We start from the raw sequence: 21695 nt of genomic DNA, 5'->3' as shown, positions 1-21695 counted from the left end.
CAATTCGTAGGTTCTGAAATTAATCATAGCTATTGATTCTTATTAATTTTGCTTAGATAATGAATACTTTTGAATTTTTATTTTATTTATCAGAAAGTTAAAATTCTTTTTAAAATATATGACTTATAGTTTTACTGACATTGTTCCCATTCCAATCTCTTATTTCAGTTTCCCAGCCCACCACCTGCCTGCTGATCGAGGACATCCGTCGCGATGAGAAGACGATCAAGGACATTGCGAACACCATAACGAATCTGAGTCAGCAGCAGAACAAACGCTGGTCTACGGCGGTGAACAATGCCCTGAACAACCAGCACCACTTCAGCCATCACAGCCAGTATGGTCAGGTGACTTCGAGGGATGAAACGGACTTCCAGGTGGTGTCCGCCAATAGCGGCAACAACAAGTCCCAGAGTACGGCCAACGAACGTCCGAAATCGCTGCCCCTGGCATCCAACTCCACGCCGGCGATCGTGTCGGCCATAGTCAAGAAGATACCCACGGTTCTGGAGCAGGGTGAGAAGTCGAAGCCCACGGCCAGGCTGCAGTTGCACTTGAAGTCCCCGAAGCATTACCAACACGAGCGCGGAGATCCCGACGGCGGCTGCAATCTGGACGAGCTGTGCGTCAACTACATGGCCAAAACGGATGAGCTGCGATCGGTGGGCAAGGCGAGCAGTAAGACAACCTCGGGTCAGGGCAAACCGCCGGTTAAGGCGGCGGCAGAGGAGTCGTTGAACGCCAAGAAGGGTTGGCTCATGAAGCAGGACAACCGGACGGGCGAGTGGTCCAAGCACTGGTTCACCTTGAGTGGAGCGGCACTCTTCTACTACCGAGATCCGTTGTGCGAGGAGCGAGGTGTCCTCGACGGCGTCCTGGATGTGAACAGTTTGACCAGCGTTTTGGCAGAGCCGACGGCCAGCAAACAGCACGCTTTCCAGCTAACGACTTGGGACAAACAGCGTTTGCTCTTGGCCAGCTTGTCGCCCAGTTCGCGGAACAGTTGGCTGGCAGTCTTAAGAAGTGCTGCCGGATTGCCGCAACTGGATGCGCCGCCAAAACAGACGACGGACATTGAGCAGGACTTCATGAAGGCGCAGTTGCAGCAGCCGGCCTCGAGTCCGGTTACACCGGTCACGCCCGCTGGACCGCATTTCTCGTCGGACGAGGAGTACCGCACGGCATCGGAGGGCGGCAGAAGGGATAGCTTGGACTGGGGCTCCCCGCTCTCACCCTCACCGCCCGTCCTGCGAAGTTGTCTGCGCAATCGCAGCCTGGCCAGTCTGCACAAAAGGAGTCGCAGTTCGCCGCCCAGTTCGCGACGCAGCACGGTGGATAGTGTGGCCAGCGATGAGCTGCCGCTGCTAGTGGTGCCCGAGGAACTGCAGCCCGCGGAGAGCAGGGAGCTGAAGCAGCAGTGTGAGACGCTGCGGGCAGAGGCCTCACTGCGGGAGGCTCGGATGTCGGAGCTACTGGCCACCCTCCAAAGAACCGAACAGCAGCTTACAGCCCGCCTGCAGGAGCAGCAGCAGCAGCTGAACAGCGAACTGAGCCAGGCCAAGCAGAGTGCCTCCGAGCTGATGCACAATTTGGGACTGCAGCTGAGCGAGAGCCAGTGCCAGATCAAGCAGCTGGAGGATCGTCTGGCCCAGGGAATCGAGGAGAACGAGGGACTGTACAAGCGTTTGCGGGAATTGCAGGCCCAGGATCACGGTGGCGGTGGCGGTGGCGCTGCGCTGAGCAACCTGCAGCGTCACAAAATCAAGCGCATGGACTCGCTGAGCGATTTGACCACCATCAGCGACATCGATCCCTATTGCCTGCAACGCGATTCGCTGGCCGAGGAGTACAACGAGCTGCGGTCGCGCTTCGAGAAGGCCGTGAACGAGATTCGGGCCATGAAGCGGGAGCTGAAGCAGTCGCAAAACCAATACGATGCCTTGGAGCTGGCTCAAGCTGCTCTGCAGCAAAAGCTGGAGCGACGGCAGCACGAGGATGGAGCCCAGCTGCAACTGATGGCGGCCCGCATTCAGGACCTGACCCTCAAGTACAGCAGTTCAGAGCGTCAGGTGAGGGCGCTCAAGCAGAAGCTGGCCAAGTCGGAGAGGCGACGCTCGCTGTCGCTCAAGGGCAAGGAGCAGCTGGAGCTGAAGCTAAGCGAGTTGCAGAGGGACGCGGTGGAGCGGAAGGAGGGCAGCACACCGCCGGAGTCCTCGAGCAGCGAGTCCAGCAGCCAGTCCCCGCTGAATGCCCATCTCCTGCAGCGGCTGCACAGCCTGGAGCATGTGCTCTTGGGCAGCAAGGAGCGTCTGGAGCAGAGTCTCACCCAGTTGCAGCAGATACGGGCGGGCCAGAGGACCCGTCGCTCCGTCTCGCCCATGAACGATCGCAAGGATGGTCTACGGCAGTTGGAACGGGCTCTGGCCGAGACCTGTGTGATGGTCAGCGAGCAGATGGAACTCACCTGCCTGCAGGACGCCTGCCACAAGTGCTGCGATCTGCGGCAGCGAGTGGAGAAACTGTCCGCCCTGCAGCAGCAAACGGAGACGGATCTGCAGCGCAGCGAGCAGCTGCTGGAGCAGCGCGAAAGCGATCTGGCCCAGGCGCTGGAGAAGTGCACCAGCCAGGAGCAGGAGCAGGAACTGCTGCTGCAGCAGCGCCAGGAACTGGGCGAGGAGCTGGGCAGGCAGCAGGAGCGCTGCCGGCGCCTGGAGAAGCGACTGGAGCTCCTCGAACGGGAGCACGGCAAGCAGCTGGAGTGCCTCAGGGAGGTCTACCACACCGAACACGCCAACGCAGCCGACGAGCAGAGCTTCCGAAAGCGCTACCAAACCGAAATCGAACAGCTGAGGGTGAGAAAATAATACTCATATTATTGAATACGTTGTCTCTTCGAAAACAAGTAGTGTTTAATGCTTTTTAAAATGAAATTAGCCAGGTTTGATATATCAAGCTGTAATGTTTTTAAGCTTACCTTAAGTTAAACTACAGCGCTTTATCATTTTTTTAATTGTATCCTTCATTTTTTCTCATGTAACTGATATGCTTACAATTTCGTTCAAAAAATATGTTCATATAAAATATACTTGTATATTTAATAGGCTATAATTCCTTTTTTAACATAGCTTTTTTCAAAATGATTTTATTATGTTTCTACTTAATTTAGGTAATTTATTTTTTTTGGTGTACTCTTATTGAAGTTTGAAAATTATTTTAAAACATAAATATATCATAATTATCATTTTAATTACAATTTATATACTTTAGACCCTCTGTGAGAAGGGATTGAGTGCCATGGAGACTTCGCATAGACGGCTCACCTGCGACCTGGAGCAGAAACACAAGATGGAGATTGAGCGACTGCTGGCCGAAAAGGAGACTGCGCTGGCCGAGGAAACTCAGGTGAGTCCAATAGCCAGTTAAAGCGCTTTAAAGTATTATTTTTACATATCTGGGTATATTTATTTAATTTATAGGCCACTTTGGCTGCTCTGGATGCCATGAGAAAGGCGCACCAGAGTGAAGTTCAGCGAGAGGTAGCTCGATTTAAGCAGGAGTTCCTGCGACAGGTCCAAAGAGGCGAACAAATGCGGGGCGATGGAGCCAAACTTAAGGAGTAAGTAACGCTTTGATAACAAAAATATTTTCTTACACAAGTGTAGTACAAATAACTACTGAATTTGTGTTTAAATATGTAATTCTCTTACTTAACTCTTTTTGCCAACCCAGGGAGGATCTCGGGGAGCTTCGTATGGAAATTCTGTCCTTTTCCGAGAAGTATTCCATCAAGTGTGTGGAAAACGCGGCGCTGGAAGAAAAGCTGCATATGGCCAACAGCAAGCTAAGGCATTTTCAGCAAATGCAGCAACTGGAGTTGAGGTAAGATGATCTATGTGACCTGCCTAATGATCCTTATATTTGTGTCTTACAGAAATAAGCAATTTCGTGCCCACTTGGCCTCCGATGATCCATCAAATGATGTTCACTTCGTGCAGGGCCTGACCACCGACGCTCGAGAGGGTGCTGATTGTGAAGACAGCGAGGTAAGAAATTAGCATGAAACCCACTTAGATCCCCCTAAATTAACACCAGACGAACTTGTATCAATTGTGACTAACACTAATCACTACAGCAGCAGACAACAACTAATCCACTTTGTTACCATCTTCCACTATCCCACAAAATAAAAAAAATCGAAACAAAAACACAACACAACACAAACAACACAACACAACTACAAACCTAAGCCCGCACCACAAATAATGGCTGCAACAGCAACAAGAACCACTGCCACTGCCACAACCACAGCAACCACATCAGCGGCCTCGAGCGACACTGAGTCCAATCCTGATTCTGATTCCAACTCCGATAGAGAAACCGCCGATTCAACGAGAGCGCCGCCCGAGAAAATGGAGCAAAGTCTCTTCGTGATACCCTCCCATATGCTAAACTGTTCCCCCGTGTCTGCCGCAAACGCTTCTGATCAGAGTAGCCCCCTCCTCTTTCAAGATCTCGATGGGCCCGAGGATGGTTACGAGCCATGCTACAGGCCCTTCGATATATTCGCCATCTATCAGAATCGTTTGAGCTTCCCAGGTAAACGCAAAAGCATAACATTCTCCTCGATCCACTTCTCTATCTCTCCTCGGGGCAGAGCACTCTTATATTCTACATTCTAAACAATATCACATCACGGCTGTCCCTGCTTCTGTCTGTCTTTCCGTACACACCTATCCTGGCCCTTTTCAGTGCTCCTCTCGAAGTAAACACACACACATACAAATATCTTTGTTTAGCCAACTTTTGTTTGGCTTTCACTGCTAAGTTGAAAAATTAAACTAATTTTGTGTGTATTATCTTGTTTTTGGCACTCGTTACAGGTCTGAAGGGCAGCTCCACGTTCGGCAAAAGTTTAAGAAAAACCGCTGCACAGACATCACCAGCATCATCAGAACTAACAACAACAACAACAACAAAAACAACAGCACCAACAACCGATCCAAATAAGCCCAGTCACAAGCAAATGTTTAAAACGGCTGCCGTCATTAACATTCAGCAACATGAACTCCAGGAAGAAAAAGCACAATGAACAAATCGAAATGCAATAACCAAGAGCAAAAGCAAAAGCAAACAACAAACAGAACCAGTGGAACAACCAAAGAATAATTAGTGCTAATAATAACTAAATAATTATAATTATTTAAAATATATGAATAACCAAGCAACCAAATGCAAGACAAAATCGAACGGCACAACATCAAGATGTATTGTACATAAAACGAATAACATTTCTCTAACAGAGCGCAAAACTGGTTAAAGATCATAATGATGATGATGATGATGATGATGATGATGATGTTGGTGATGTAGCAGATGAGTAAAAATTTGTATATGAGGAGCTTCAGAATTAAATTGGAGTTAAGCTAACAACGACTGTTCACCCCCCTCCATCAACAAAAGTGGAAGGGACGTCGAGCAATGGAATACTAACCCCAACAAAAGAATATAAACAGCAGCAGCCACTGCGTCATCAACAGCTACAAAAATAACAACAATTTGGGCCAAATTTATGTATTTATCATCTATTCTATCATTGTATCTGTATGTTATTCTACTGTACGTTTATCCAATTCTCTATGTCCACAAAATGTGTCATTTATTTATGTTTATGTAGTTCATAGGTCGACTTCGAAGCCAGCGACAAGTCATCAAACTTGTCTGCTTCCCTTTTTTTCGTTTGTATTAAATATATCGAAATTCTTTTCAGCTTACATACATGTAAATGCATTATACATAAAAAAATACAAACAATAAATCATCTAATTTTACTTCTGTTTTGTTAACCATTGGTATTAATCAATTATATTTTACCTAAATTAATGCAATTTTAATCTTACTAAATAAGAGGGGCAAAACAACAAATGTTAATATTATTTACCCATAAGTCGTTATTTGTGCAACAAAAATAAAAACTATAAGCAATGTTTATAATTTGAAAAGAAAAAAGTTGTTTCTCTTGGGCTCGTCCGGGATTTGAACCCGGGACCTCCCGCACCCTAAGCGGAAATCATACCCCTAGACCAACGAGCCAGTTGTCGATGGGCTGTCTGAATGCCTACTTGGCTTACCGCTCGTGCAGAACAGGTTTCTTTCATGGTCAACAGAAAGCTCTAGCCTTGAAAGTAGCCACGAAACCAGTTATTATTATCATTTTGGCCAATAATTTACTGGAAAACGTAAACAAAACTAACTTTAAACGCGAAAAAAACTTTAGATTTCGTGAGCCGCGTCGATCACCTGGCTCGTTGGTCTAGGGGTATGATTTCCGCTTAGGGTGCGGGAGGTCCCGGGTTCAAATCCCGGACGAGCCCAAGATTGGTACTTTTTTTTTTTAGCTAATATTTGATTTTAAAAGTGAAGGAGAGTTTAGGTTTTATTTATGCAGGCTAATAAGAGTACACACAAGTATTAATGACCTTAAACTTGTATAACTTTTTCACTTCTAGTTATATTAAAACAAAAAATATAACGCTGACAGAAATAATTAAAACTAAAAAAAATACAATTTCTCTTGGGCTCGTCCGGGATTTGAACCCGGGACCTCCCGCACCCTAAGCGGAAATCATACCCCTAGACCAACGAGCCAGTTGAACAAAGTGCGCAAAAAATCCGTTTTGTTATGGCGACCACTCCATGCGCAAGTGCAAATAAAGCTTTAGCTTTAGCTTTCCAGGAAAAATGAAGACGCGACAAAAACCATGATTTCAAGTAATTTCTGCAGCAAAAACTAACAGCTGAATAAATGAGCGCACTTAAGACGTCGATGGTTCCAGGCAGTCTGCCGCATCGGAATGGTTTTCAGAAAAGTGAAAAAGAAAACCAACTTGGCAGGCAGTCCAAGAAGACAGAAGTCCCATTCCATAAATGTCAACTAACGTTCCCTTGGGACGTGCTAGTGCGCTGGACTAAAAAACCCTTTGGTGAGTTTAAAATGCAGAATGCATTTGCTGTTATGGAGTTTTCCTGAGAATATCTGCTTTGGTCACTTGGGTTGTGTTCTCCTTCTGGATCGATTGCCTTTTTGGGCAGCAGAGCGATTGTGACGTCACTTTGAGTCAAACAAAAACACATCTTAACGAGGCAAGAAAGTCGTGGCGATCGCAACTCTAACATACAAATATTTTATATAATTGAAAAATAAAAAAGTGATACCATACTTATAAAACACAATGTTTTATGTGTTTTTTGACAACATTTTTAGAAACAATATATATTGTTAAAATCTTTAAAAGATTTCCTATCGATTTAAGCTTCTAAGCGATTTAAGGTTTTACACTGTTTTTTTTTTTTGTGGTCCATATATGACCTCAAATATGAAGTGAGATTCAGAATCATCTCAAAAGTGATGGCGAGCACATATGACTTATACTATGCCAGAATTTGGGTCATCTATGATTTTGATTCCGGTGGGCTGTGAGCTGGTCATTGCTAGCCATAACAAGTATCCAGTAATGAGCATGATCGGGTGGAAGTCGTCCGCCTCTTCCCGACGCAATTCCCGATCTCGCCCCGTCCCATCCAATCATCCCTCAATTGGGGCCTCCACTTCCACCCAACAGCAGCCCGCTGGCCAAAGTCGTCATTACCATGTTGCACACCTGCAATTACCATCTAGTTGTCCATGCAATTTTCCAACTTGAAATTGAGAAAAGACTTCGCATATGTATATAATGCAGCTACGAGCTCTGATTAGTGTGTGATACGCAACTAGAAATAAGAACAAAGCTTGAAAACAGTGATACATGGAAAAAAAAATACTGAAGTTTGTCAGAGATAGTGTGTATTAAAAGTACAATGATCTGGGACTGACCTTTATATTATTTTGGAAACTAAAATTGATTTATTAAATGACAATCTTTACTTACATTTTTTTTCTTTAGCAAAGAGACTTACTTAAAAATAACAAATTAAACGAGAAAGTTAATACTCATAGCTTATATATGTGTAAATTTAAAAAAAGGAGGGACTCATAACATATTTAGGTATATCCAAGCAAAATTTGTTTTAGAGAAATCTAGCCAAAAAGCTTTTCTCAGCTGATAATCTTTTTTATTAATCCAATTACTAAAACATAATTTCCGACTGTGAAAAATTCGACAGGCCAAAGCAATTTATGGCACCTCGAGCACTCACGTCCTGCCCCCCAACTAATTAAACACGGTCTCGTAAACTTTTATAATATACCATAAGAGATACGACACTAAATCGTTGACCAACTTCAAAGGATTTCGCCTGGCTCTTTCACTCTGGCAGTTCTTAACAAGCGCCAAAAACAAAATCACCGCAAATTAGAACAAACCCATCACGATCGATTACATTAAATAATGCTACGCCTGGGCCATGTGCAATTTTTTCGTTTCTTATTGTGGCTGCTTGCCACAGCAGCAGCATCGGCAGCAGCAGATTCTAACAAACTGCGACAACATCAAAGGCCCAGCCACGACCCAATTGGCCTTCTTCTCGGGATCCCAGATCCAACTGAGACTCTGACTCTGACTTCATTGAGGCATAACGTCCGCCTTGGATTCTTTGGGCCTGTTATAACGGCCACGAAATCGCGCGCCCCAAAACAATGCCAAAGCAGCAACAGCAACAGCAGCAACAGCAACATCAGCAACTTGCAACAGTGGCAGAAACGGTAGCTGGCGTTGATGTTGCCCCTCTTCTCCTGCTGAAAGCATGGTGAAAAGGGAAAATGGTTTCGTTTCGTTCCGACTCTCAGGGGATATTATGTTTGGTAGCTGTTAACATAAATTTATACTGCCTTTAAACTAATTGACGATGACATTTCTGTGCAGCAGAAGCAGCAGCAACAGTAACAACTGCAACTCGAAAACGCTGCTGGCATACTTTTCTAGTCATCCCTGTTGCGGATTGTCTTCAAGATCGCTTTGTGGGCTGGTCGCGGCAAATGTTTCCAGGCCTCGGCGATTTACGAGTGCCGCGATCTTGAAATGCCTCCGCGAGCATTCACCAAATGTGTGTGGCGGTGCCACATTTTATTCAATAACCGAGCTAATTGGAAGGTATACGTCAAAAATCAATTCAAACAGCTTAACTTTATAAAAAAATTAATTTTAATAAGATAAAGGGTTTATTTATGAGAATGATATGTTATTTATTACACAGGAATAACATGTTTTATAATGCAGAATTATTTAATAAATTTTAATTCTTTATACTTGTAAAATTCAGTTCAGAGCTCTGTAACCCATTTTAAAATTGATTTCCAATGTCAATTTTGAAAAATAAGATAATTATAAATATGATTAATATTTTAACTCCTTCAAATATATATTTTAGTTTTGAAAACCAACTCCCCTACTGACAACCTCTTGGACATTAGGCCTGATTGATTGAACATATTGACATTCGGACTTTGCGCGGCTGGGTTAACTTGACTTACATAGGAAAATTCAGTTTCATTAGGTTTTCCATTTTCATAAACGTGTACGGCCATCAATTGTCATTAGTTTGTCATTAGTGAAATTAAAAGCCGGCGAAGATAAAGTGCCGACTGTCAAAGTGGCTAAGGAAAGTTTCGGTTTGGGACCGTTTCGACAGAGTAAACTTCTGTGCGCCGACTCGAGATCAAGATAGTGTGGCAATTGATGAATTCGTGGAGGCGAAGAGGCGAAAAGGGGATCGGTATTGGTATTGGGATTGGTGGAACCACCACCAACACCAACACCAGGCCACTGGGGAAGTCGACAACAAGTTGTAAGAACAAATAAACAATTGGTAATTGTTTCGAATTGGGAATGGAAATGGGTGTTGCGGCTAAAGTTGGAGGATTGCCAGCTAGGAGGAGGAGGGGGAGGAGGGACACAGAGACCCGGTGACACACATTTCCATCCATTTATCCATTTTCCAGGCACACACCATATATACGTGGTTCGTACACGAGCTTGGAAACCGAAAGTCACACAAACCGAGATAATCATCAAACGCGACTTCCCCGACTTGCAGACTTCGCTGTTTCTGTTTCTGTTTCGTTTCTGTTTCTGTTTCTCTCTGGGCCATCGTGTGAAATATAAATGCGCCCAAATTGATTTTTAAATGCTCCTGGGGACCTCTGCCGAGGATTGACCCAGCTCAACCCTCTGGGAATCGGCTGGGAAGAATCGAAGGCAGCCTCTGCTTTTGCTTTGGCTTTTTTCTTTGGCTTTGACTATGGCTTTGGCTGCCGTAATACGCAGACCCCGTTTTTGGCCGTGCCAGGAATGAACGTAAAAATCTGTTTACTATTTAAGGCAGCAACAATTTGTTCGGCTCACGTTTTTGGCTCGCACATATTTGGCTAGGATGCGCCTTGCGCTTCTCCCAGGCAAAAGAGAAAGATCCAATGGAGATGGCACTGCAATACCCGAAGTTTGGGCCAAAAGAGTGTGGGGAGATGGCCAGATTCAACGCCCACAATGAAAGGCGATGGCCAAGGCGTTGCCGCTACAAATTCCCAGCTGGCCGATATGAAATCACAAAAACATTGCATAAACATCGGTACATCGGTGCATCGGTACATCGGTGCATTGGTGCATCGGACAATGGGCCACCTAAATGAACCGATCGTAAATTGTGCGGTAGTTGGGCACACAGTCAAAAGATCCGATCCCCCTTCTGGGATCTGCATCCGTACGTAACTGTGAAGTCATAAATTTGTCGACCGTTTCTCGTTTATGCTGCTTAACGGATTGGAGCCGGCACAGTGCGTGTAATTTTTTTTTTTTGGCCCGAAGTTAACGTAACAGAGCACACACCCCCAAGGGAATTAACATGGTCAAGATCATCGCGAATCTCTTGTTGTCCCAGGATCGTTACCACGAGATGGGAAATTTTGGCATATAAGTATTTTGTACTGTAAAAGTAAAGCCCTACTTGAATTATTGCAAATACAATGATTACAATAAAACATTAGCCTGTCATCTATTACGGGTTTGGATCCTTACTGCGTTATGTTTTCCATTGGAAATTGGTTAGTAAACAATTTTAGTGTTTAGAATTTATGCATTGTGCATTATGCTTGTAAATTTATAAATAAAAAAGTTATCATTCAAGTACAAAATAATGTTTACCCTGTAGCCAATAATGTAAATAAGGTTTTTGGTTTTCTGATATTAGTTATTTTAATTGCACTTGAAACAATAAAGGCATTTCATGGGTTCAATCTGTTTTTTCTGAAATTGTAACGAGGTGAATATTCAAATTCATGAACAGTAGGTCGCTGACCATATCGCTGAGCAGAAAATTCTGTTATAACGTAGCCACCTCCTTTTACCTCATTATCAGTTGGTGCACGTGGATATTGGGAAGGAACACGCCCGAAAACGGGGAAGGCCGCCATTAAGAGAACAGCCAGCACTGCAAAAAGGATATCCTGTGAAAATTAAAAAAATCTTTAAATCATATTCTGTAATCTCCTAATCTACTGACTCACCAACAACTTCATCTCGACAGATAACCTGAATATAGGGTTCTAATCATCGTCCAACTGTATTTATACCCCAGAGCAGCTCCTTATCGCTTGCACAAATAAGTGCTAGGTAATCGATTTCGCGGGAGAATGAATTACACAATAATATTTTCAAAGAATCGCGCCTACATATATTGTAACTAATTTGCAAAGTAGTCTTTCCACGTATTTTTTAATCTTTCCACGTATTTTTCAGTGGGAAAGTTTCATGTTTCTTATTTGTGCATTACATTCTGTTTTTCATTTAGACATACAAAGAAAACCATTTTGCTTTTAGTAACCATAGGCATTTTAATCTAAAGTACTAGTAAATATTGTAGACAAATTTTTAATTGCTAATAGTTTTCAAATACCTTACATTAAAGATTTCTTTGTCCTTTTGCAAGTAAAAACTTCTTGAAAATCGTCATAGCAATTTCTAGCCATCAAGTCGTAAACAAAAACGCTTTTGTTAACGAGCAGTGATAATTTACGGTTCCGCTTGGATAAACACACTTTCGGAGATATTTTGCTCGTTGATCGGTAGCCAAAGCAATCGAGCAAACCACTGGTTTGAGGGGCTCAAGGGGTCGATCTCTGATCGCTGATCGAAAATGTTCTGCAGCCCGAAGGCGAGGGCAGGTCGGCAGAACCCCAAATCAAATGCCATGAAGAAATGTTCGGTCCAAAAGTCTAATAAGCAGTAGCCCAGGCTCAGCCTTTATATTTTTAATTGAATTTTAGGCATTGCTTGTCAGCCGAAAAGCAGAGGCAGAGGCAGAGGCAAAACAACAAATTGTAGTTGGGTGTGGTTGGGAAATTCTCCGGGCCAAGGCAAATGTCGAAACATAAATTAATATGCAGGCAGGCAGTGAGGCAGGCAACAAACGGCAATAGGCGGAACCGACCAAGGCAAGGCCAGTAGCCGGCCAGGTTTTATTGATCTTGCTGGAGAAACTTTGCGGCTGTGCAACTGTGCGGCAGCAGCATGTGCAACAAGTGCAACATGTGCAACATGCTTGCCGAAAACATTTGCCCAGACAATTTTCTAATACCGAGCATGAATGCATATAAATCTTCCAGCAAGTGTGCCCATGCGTTTCCTACAAATTCTCTGTGATGCTGTCCACTACCTTGGCAAAAAAAAAGTTTCAATGGATATTCATTCAATTTGACTAGATTCTAGCTGGTAAAATATAGAATCAATTTACTGCAAGATTAACTATGCCTTTTATTTAGCTTGGCAGTAATTTATTTAAGGGACTAAACAAATGCCAATATGGATAAAAGTCAAACCTCTTCTTTAAGTTACTTAAAAAGTTTGTAAGGAGTGTATCGACATTTACAAATTATATAAGATAATAAGTAATTTGTATATATAAAATAAAATGATTATTTTGTGGAGTTCAATCTTTATGATCTCGCCTTTTTTTATTTTCTAAATTATTTTCTAGAGTATATAAATCATTCACATATATTTTAGCTACCAATTTATTTTAATGATTATTTTCGCCATACGAATTTTTTGGTTGGGTGGTGCTGGAAAATTGTACATGAACAGCAGCAACTTGGACATGCATCAGCAACAAATTCAATTCGAATTTCCACATTGATGCTGGCGAATTCTATTTAAATTGTTTCGCCAATGCCAATCGAGGTGGATTCTCTGGAGCTCCGTTTAATGGGCAGTTGGTTGCTGGTTGTTTAGTTGTTTGGTTGTTTGGTTGTTTGGTTGTTTGCTTGTTCTTGTTGCCGCTGCAGATGTTGCTGCTGTTATTAGATGTTGCTGCAGTGCAGTGCAGTGCAGTGCAGTGTGGAGCTTGCTGCCTGGGCGTTTAACCATTATTATATATTGGCCTCATGCTAGTCATTCGTTTGATTTTGTGTTTTCTTGCTGCTCGAGTAGGCCGCAGCCTCTGCAATTTATTCAGCAGCCTGGGTCTCAGCCTGAGTCCCAGTCTCAGTCTCAGTCTCAGTCTTGTGGGTAGCTGTTGCCGAGACATTGATCTAATAAATGTGGCCGGTGGAGGTCCTCATGCTCATGCTTTTTGTTTTATTTCGTTTTCCTCTGCAACTGAAATTGCCTTTTGCGTAGTCGTTGTCGGTTTGATCCACTAAACCAATAATGCCACAGAGCTGACCCAGTTTTCCCAATATCCCCAGTTACTCCCCATCCGCCCCCCATTTGGAACTTTGTTTTTTTTCTTCGTTTTGTTTTTGATCGTTGTTGCAGCAGCTCGTTATGCGATTTCTGTGGTAATTATAGGAATAGAAAGATGCTAACAGAAAAAGTTGTTCAAAACCTACACACAAGCAATTTGCAAACGAAATGTTGTGTTTTCCCTGGGTTTTCGCCTCAAATTGCAAATTGAAGAACGGGGTGGAACGGTTAGCTTTATATAGCGATTGATAATTGGACGAGATATGGGTTAGTTCGGTGATACTTCCCACATGAAAGTGTATCGATGATTTCGAGCTGGATGGAAAGTGTATTAGCTGGAGGATATGATACAATGTATCTTTGTTATTGGGGGAATTTCATTAAATTACGATTGGAGAAATAATATCATAGTAAATGGGAACTATAAAGAATAAAGTAAGTTGGGAAACTGATTTTTGTGCCAAGTGGCTTAAGAATTCATTGATTGTTTTGTTAAAAATATAAAACCCGTTATACTTTAAGACCTAGATTATCTTTTGCATCATATGTAGCAGTTCTTTCTCCTCGTTGAAGAATCTTTAAGTTATGAATGCCCGCGGCGAGGACGGTAGCCGCAGATCTGCTAGCGTTAACTGCCGATTTATGGCCCAACTTAGCACGGTCAACTGGCCAGAAAGAGTTAAGGCAAACACTAACTCGGAACGTGAGTTAAGTATGCCAAGTTGGCGATCTATTAGAAGATATGCTAAAAGCCCGCGCCAAAGTGAGTGGCTGCCACTCGACCACCTCCTCCGAATCTCCGAATCTCCATTTCTCCAGCAACCAGCCTCCATACTCCATACTCCATACTCCATCCTCCATCCTCCATCCTCAATCCTCCTCCGATGGCAAACACTTCTGTTAATGACACACTCGTCTTGCGGCTCCTTGGCCAGTGTTAATTTGCGGTCATTAGCCAGGTTCTGCGCTGCGACGACTTCTACTTCTACTCCTACTTCGACTTTGACTTCAACTCCAACTCCAACTCCTTCGCGGCGTTCAATCAATTTGCGTCTGCGCGGAGCGGATTCTTTTCTCCCCGCAGGTAAAAGGCTTTTTCCACACACTCACACACAATGGGTTGTTAGCCCACAATGGGCTTTTGTTAACGGTTAAATTGCACTTGATGCCGCCTCTTTGGCTAATGATGCGTATGGGAATCGGGTGAATACAAATGCTAATTCATTTGCACTTTGCCCGCCGTGGCGAGTCGGCTGATTTATTTATGCAAAAATGATGCCGTTGAAGAAGGCGCAGGCATAACAATAAATTACGGACACAAAAGTGAATGTTAACAACAATGGGGATATGGGTCAGAGTCGATCGGTTACGGGTGTTCGCATTCGCATTCGTATTCGCAGGTGCCTGCAATCGGCAAATTAAGCCAGCCAGTCAGCAAGCCAGTTGATATATTAAGTGGCTCTTAAGGACCTGCTAAAAGACCCGGCCACGCCCCCCACATTTGGGATATGTGCTGGCGCATTGCTAACCCAATTTCCCCAGCAAGGGAATCAGCGTGCGATTCAAATTTCCTTTTCCTTCAATCGCCATAGGCACAGTACACAGTACACAGTGCAAAGAACATAAAACACAAACACACACCTGCCGAGAGGGGCCAACAAATTTCACTTATTGCCAATTTGCTGGCAATGAAATAAAATACTACTCTTCCGCGACGCGCCTGTTTCGCCGATAGCCAAAAACCTGACCACAGCGAACGGACTTCAAAGTGGGAGGGGAATCCCCATCTCCCAAACTCCTCATCTCCCCATTTCCCCAATCTCCATCCTCATCCAAATCGAACGGCAGCCGCGCGGACTCTGCAATAAATAAATTGCGAAATTTATTTGGCGGCACTTACGCGTCGCTTTTTTTCATCGACTGCATTTTCCATAGTGATTTATTTGCATCGATCGACGAGGGGCTCGGACAGCGGGCAGATGATCCAGCCGCGGTAAATAGATGGCCAGAAAATATCAATAAAATACTAAAATATTCTGGGTTATGGCCAGTGCCAGAGATGCGGCAGTGACAGGTGATTACAAAGTAAGTGGCTGATAATTAAGAGCTCCTATTAAATAAACTTTCGGCATTGCAATAAGTACATTCACTCAAGGACATAAAGATTGTCTCTAGAAAAACCTTGTATTAAAGCTTTTAAAGTATAATTAGCACACTAAAGACGTAAAATATTTTTCTCTGAAAAATAATAGAAAATAGCGTGATCACGGATCTTTACAACATACAAAATAAAAAGATCAATCAAATTTCTGTTTTACATAGTAAGCTTTGGATTCTTACCAATAAATGTTAAAATAGCCGATATTTTTTGGGAAGAGATAATGGTAATAACTAAACATTAGATTATAAAGAAAACTTGTTTTAGAACCTTTGATTCCAAGCAATATTTGTGTGAATACGAATTTGTTTCATAAAATCATAATAAAATGTAATTTTATTCTAATTTTGATTTTCTTAAACAATTTTTTGTTATTTCAAAACTTGTATGTGACCGAGTGTTTATAACTAGTTTAGCATATAATATCGGTGACTGGCGTTTGCGGTTCCCAGGGGCAGCATCTCCGACTGGGGATTCAACTCGGAACAGCTTCCAGCTGCTTTTCCGCGAATCTCTCTCGGGCCGTGTGTGTTTGCCTGTCTCCCACCAAGATGCGTCGGCCTTTCGGCCATTTTCAATTGATTTTCAAATTTATCAAACAGGAAGCATCTCTGGCTACGCAGAGCGAGAACTGCGCCAAGTCTGGGGCTCTCAATCTGGCATTAGCTTTTTCTATAGATGTGGATGTGGATGTGGCTCGCGCTGCGTGTCCATTTAACGGCATCTTACGGCCCAGGAATTGGCCAACTCGACTCCGAGTCTGCGCCAGATGGCCAAAACCAGCCGACAGACGACAGACGACAGGCAAAGTGTTTCTGTCGCCGCTGATCGATGCGGCGGGTTTCGATTCGCTTCGGTTTGGCCTTGTATGGCGGTCCGGCTGACAATTTGTCAAATGCTCGCCCAGCTTTACGTCGCTAATTTAACTGCTGTTTTAATTAGCCACCGCGCCTCCAGCGAATCTGCATTAAGTGACTGCCTTTGGGTGGGAGACGAGTGTGCGTTATTAACTGGCCAGCTTTTAGTGGACTTCAATGGCCGAGTGGCAGGTGACAGGTAGCAAGTGCTATTGAGTCACTTAGCATTTCCTGGTTAATCCTTTGTGGCATTTAGAAAATATATAGCTTATAATGTTCTTTTACCACTATATAATATTAAAACATGGGGGATTATCGTGACTGTGCTATACACATAGCGATAAATATTATTAACAATAGGAGAATTATTTTCCAACACCTGTTATTGTTATACCCCCTATTTTTTGCAATATAAATATTTAGTAATATTGAAAAACTGGTTGAATTGCAATTTTGGTTTGAACCAAAGTACTTACGCATTTTCTTTTAATTTTTAAATCGGTAATACTATATTACAGTAACAGGGGCCCAATTACGTTTAATGCTGGTTGTGCTTTTAATTTTTTTATTTAAAGCAATATTTTAACATTTTAAATAGAAATTTAGACCTTAATAATTTTCTGTTAACGAGTTAATACAGTTCTGTTAGGGTTTTGTTAAGTTACACACGATTATAATTTCTGTTAACGAATTAACAGTAAGTTAAGGTTTCGTTAAGTTTCAAAGCTGTTAATGTTGTTTCGTCAAAACATAGTTAGGACACACACCACCTCATAAAATGGTCTGTAATGAATGACCGCTAGATGGAGCCATAAATTATTACAAATGAAAATGTAACGTAATGTTAAATGTAAATTATTCTACCACTTTTGATTTCTTAGTTGCCACTCTCTAAGTCTGTTGTACTTTTAGTCTATTTTTTTTAATAGTCAAAACTCGTAAAATCATGGTTAAGAGCTTGTATACATGCCAGCTGGTGTAAAAAAACATGTATTCAAAGGGGAAAAGGGGTTGAACGCTAGATGGCGTGACAATAATGTACACATTTTATGGTTGAGGGAGAAATGGGACAATGAGAAATTTCACCAAAAATGGGAAAATTGTCCGAATAAGTAAGAATGACAGAATGACAAATTTTCAAAATGTAGACAATTTCTGTGCCTGAGAAATTGGTTAACAGTCTGCTACACAAAAAATGATCTGTAATCAATGATCGCTAGATGGCGCCGTTAAATATTTCAAATGATAATGTAATGTAAAATGTAAAAAAATCTACCACTTTTGAATTTTTAACAAGTAAAACGATACCGGCTTAAATTAGTTCTTCTTACTAGTTTTGATCAAATGTTGTTAACATAGATAGACTTGAAACTTTTGCCATAGTTGTCCAATATTGTTAGTCATCAAGAAAATCATGTATAAATATTTCCAATTACTTTTATTTTCTACTCGTTACAGTAAACAATTCCAACAAGTGGACAGAAGCTGTTTTTATAAGATCAATGTTTGTATTACTGTGGGTGAAATTCGTAAATTATAATACTTAATAACATGTATAGGAATATTAATACTATAAGAACAAAGTGTAACCTCGCATCAAAAATTCCTGGAAAGAATATTTTTCCGATAATTCCGATTCTTTGAAAACATTGATGTAATATTCGTCTTACCGAGAAATAAGATGACCTCGAAGTCGATTATCGCAGCCATATATAGAATGCGATAATGAGCTGCTCTGGGCTATAAATACCGTTGCAGTCTGGACAAGAGCTCATACTCAGAATATCTGTCGAGATGAAGTTATTGGTGAGTCAAGAAACAAAATCAAAACAATACAGAAGGAGTTTATCATATATGTATAATTCTTACAGGCTCTACTTGTTGCCCTGCTGGCCGTGGTCGTGATGACTGCCATTCCCGTTTTCGGGCATGTTCTTCCACAATGTCCACCCTCACCAACCGATGAAGTCGCCCAAAGCGGTGGCTACGTAATCACAGACTTATCAGCTCAACGATCCGCTCAAAGATCTGCTCAAGCTCCACCTCCAAGATATAATATGGGCAGAAGAAACTAAATGAACTACGATACACAACTACTGTATCATAATGATTTCAAAGCGAATAAAGTATTCATTTTCCGAACCAAACTTGAATCATACGACTTGGTTAAGCACCAATTTATTGAGCGGTTAAACCCCTTTTAAGCCATGATTATTTGGAAGCCTGTACCCTGTATCTCCCACATAGCCCGCATAACAATCCACAAATTGCGAATAGTAACCTGCTGACTATCTGACGGTGCCATAGACAGGCATTCTAATCTAAGCCGAGCGTGCAGAACATCATCTGGCCAACGGCAAACTGGCACCGCGAGCTGACATGCAAATTAAAAAGCATATGCTTTGACTCCTAATCACAAAGCACTTTCATTCGGCGACTCCTCCTTTCTGGCCCAGCTCACTTGATGGGTGGCTCTTTTCTTCCGCCTGTCAGACGTCGCTGCCGTCGCCTTGTCCGCGCTCACATCCGCGCACACATCCGCGTCCTGCTCCGCTTGACGTTGACATTGATGTTGGCTGTTAGCTGTTGGCTGTTGGCTGTTGCCTGTTTGAATGTTGGGATGTTTGGGTGGTTGCCATTTGGGTGCGTGATGGATTTCTGCAGCACTGCGAAGTCGAAATCCAGCGACTCCGACAGCTCGGCGCACAGCTACGCCCGAAATGGCGCAAAAAGCGAAATCCCCCAAAATGATTAATGACTTTTCAAGTGACTTGCAACAAAACCAAGTCACCAGTCACATAACGAGCCTCAGCAAGGATCAAAAAGTTGTGGCTGCACTGAGGAAAAGCCTTTATGAATCTTGAGTTTTAGGTATTATCATGTTATCTTATCTAGCTGAAAGGTATGCTATGAAATTTGCTTTATTTCTCTCTGCAGGTGAATTGAAAAAGAAAAATAAAGAGTTTAGAGTTTACTAGATATATTCTTGATTACAAGCATAAGAGGGTTAGGCATTAAATATAAACAGGATAATATTAAAAAAATTTAAGATGGTAACAATCAGATATATTTTTAAAGAAACTCATGGAAATAATGTATTCAAATTTTGACATTTTTCAATTGAGAAAATTTTGCATTTTATTAATAATTGTGTAATGGATGTATACGGGCTATAATAGTTAATGAAATAATATAACAAAACTTTGCATTATTTAAATCGCACTTTTTCCCATAGATCTACAGTCTGCGTTCTGTTAGTTTGTGTTAGTGTGTGTTAGTGTGTGTGGTTTTCTTAGTGGGCGTCTCAGATGAGGGCCACAAATTAGTCTCAGCAAACGAGGACGCCGTAGTCGTCGACTCCAACTCCAACTCCGACTCCAGATCCGGCCCTGATGATGACTACCCCCTGCTCTGGGCACTTCCACTCGCAGAGAGACATCCTCCGCCGCTCCGGGCTGCTCGTCTATCTTTGACATCACTCTGGCTGAGTGATGGGGCTGCGTGTGTGGGGTCCTCGTCATTGGAATTAATGATTTAAGTGCGGGGGTCTGGGTCTCCCCACTGGCTGACTCCAACTGTTGTCATGTCATTAACCAACACTCTGCCGCGCCATTTTCACCTGCAGCTGCAGTCATTTTTCAACACTGAGCCAGTGGGATGGCATCGTTAATTGCAGGCAAACGTCAAAAGTCGTCTGTCAGCCTCCAAAGCTCCACCTCCAAGCTGCTAGCTGCTAGCTGCTAGCATCAAACATCAAACATCAAGCTGAAGCCTGGCTTCTCGTCCACGTCCACATCCACGTCAGAAGCTGTCAGGCTCACAAAAGTATACATCACGGCCAAAAGTCCCAGTTCCCCAGTTCCTCACTTCCCCACTTCCCCATCCCAGTCCCGATTCCATTCCCTGCTTTTTCAGCCAAAAGTCCAGGCCTGGTCATGGTCGATAGTTGGCTGTTGCTGTTGCTGTTGCTGTTGCAAAAGATTGATGTGTGCTGTACGACGTCGGCAGGCAAAACGGAAAATAAATGATGTTGGTGATTATTTTTCTTCATTGAGCGGCAGTCGCTGCTGCTGCCCGTTCGCCTCGCATCGCCGTTGCCGTTGTTTCAACAGCCATTTTGGCCATCAATCTCGGAGAAGCATCAGGCGGACCCAACGGGCGTTTTCGAGGTGGCCATCAACTGTTGGTCGAGGGGGCTGCACTCGCTTATTCATTCATTCATTCATACGCAGCACATTTAGACAATCTATCACGTTGGCCTGGCTGGCTCGAACTGGCTCAGATGGGTGGTTAGTGGGAGGTGGACGGAGACCAAGAGCACCACCCGAAGCATTAAAGATCAATGTGTGCTGCAATGAATTGATCAGTAAGAATTTGTATGAATTTTATATTTATTTTAGTCCCAAATAGAGCACACAACTTTTCTAGTTTATAGTGATTTCAATGAATTTAATAATGTACAATGATCAGCGAGAATTTATTTATTTAAATCTCTGGTTTTGTGTTTTAGTTGAATTTTGGTACCAAAACTTTTTAATGTTATATTTATTTCAATAAATCAAAGTAGATACTTTTATAAAAATTAAAAACATATGTTTAAACAGGCCAAAATAATTGGTCTTGGTGATTTTAACCATCAACGATACATCGGTGAAGATTCTCTAAACATGACACTAGTCTACAATGCATTGTAGCCCTAGTTCGATTCATGGCGTCAATAGCAGCATTTCCTCTTCTCTGTGTCCACGAGCATATATCTTCATCCATTACCCTGCCACTTCTCTCAACCAGGACATTACCACAATAACGCCCACAACTCTCAGAACATCTGCAGCTCTCCTTCTCGAACGTACTTGGAGGAAAAAGTGCAATATCATCAATTACTCGACAAATTTAGTGCCAGAAGAGCAAGTCACTGGTCGGTGGGCGGTGGGGGGAAGCTGAAGCTGAAACTGCCAGAGGAGGCAGAGGTCGGAAAAACGAAATGTCCGGATGCAAACAATAAAATAC

General features: G+C 42.8%; 2 protein-coding genes and 3 non-coding genes across 6 annotated transcripts in view; 3 read left to right on the top strand and 2 right to left on the bottom strand.

Moving 5' to 3' along the window:
* Positions 1-5828, top strand: part of LOC108138741 (protein outspread) — an 86422-nt gene extending 80594 nt beyond the window's left edge. Inside the window, exons 5-11 of one of the 2 annotated variants that reach the window (XM_017261135.1) lie at positions 169-2852; positions 3268-3402; positions 3477-3616; positions 3730-3879; positions 3932-4043; positions 4248-4596; positions 4881-5828. In XM_017261135.1, the coding sequence (XP_017116624.1) occupies positions 169-2852; positions 3268-3402; positions 3477-3616; positions 3730-3879; positions 3932-4043; positions 4248-4596; positions 4881-5089 (3779 nt within the window). In that variant the 3' untranslated portion in view covers positions 5090-5828. The remainder of the gene's footprint in view (positions 1-168; positions 2853-3267; positions 3403-3476; positions 3617-3729; positions 3880-3931; positions 4044-4247; positions 4597-4880) is intronic. The other variant, XM_017261136.1, reaches the window with a different exon arrangement.
* Positions 5829-6018: 190 nt separating this feature from the next.
* Trnap-agg lies at positions 6019-6090 on the bottom strand. The gene has a single exon. It is a non-coding gene; the product is annotated as a tRNA-Pro (tRNA).
* Positions 6091-6299: 209 nt separating this feature from the next.
* Positions 6300-6371, top strand: Trnap-agg. The gene has a single exon. It is a non-coding gene; the product is annotated as a tRNA-Pro (tRNA).
* Positions 6372-6573: 202 nt separating this feature from the next.
* Positions 6574-6645, bottom strand: Trnap-agg. Its single transcript has one exon. It is a non-coding gene; the product is annotated as a tRNA-Pro (tRNA).
* Positions 6646-18407: 11762 nt separating this feature from the next.
* LOC108138706 lies at positions 18408-18832 on the top strand. The gene is made up of 2 exons (XM_017261056.2): positions 18408-18491; positions 18557-18832. The coding sequence occupies exons 1-2, from the start codon at positions 18480-18482 to the stop codon at positions 18758-18760; spliced, it is 216 nt and encodes a 71-aa protein (XP_017116545.1). The 5' UTR covers positions 18408-18479; the 3' UTR covers positions 18761-18832.
* Positions 18833-21695: the final 2863 nt, after the last annotated feature.

The sequence above is a fragment of the Drosophila elegans genome, unplaced genomic scaffold (assembly GCF_018152505.1).
Source record: "Drosophila elegans isolate 14027-0461.03 unplaced genomic scaffold, ASM1815250v1 contig_814, whole genome shotgun sequence".
Lineage (NCBI taxonomy): Eukaryota > Metazoa > Arthropoda > Insecta > Diptera > Drosophilidae > Drosophila > Drosophila elegans.
The sequence above is the reverse complement of the archived record's forward strand: the minus strand, read 5'-3'. Positions and strand labels throughout refer to the sequence as shown.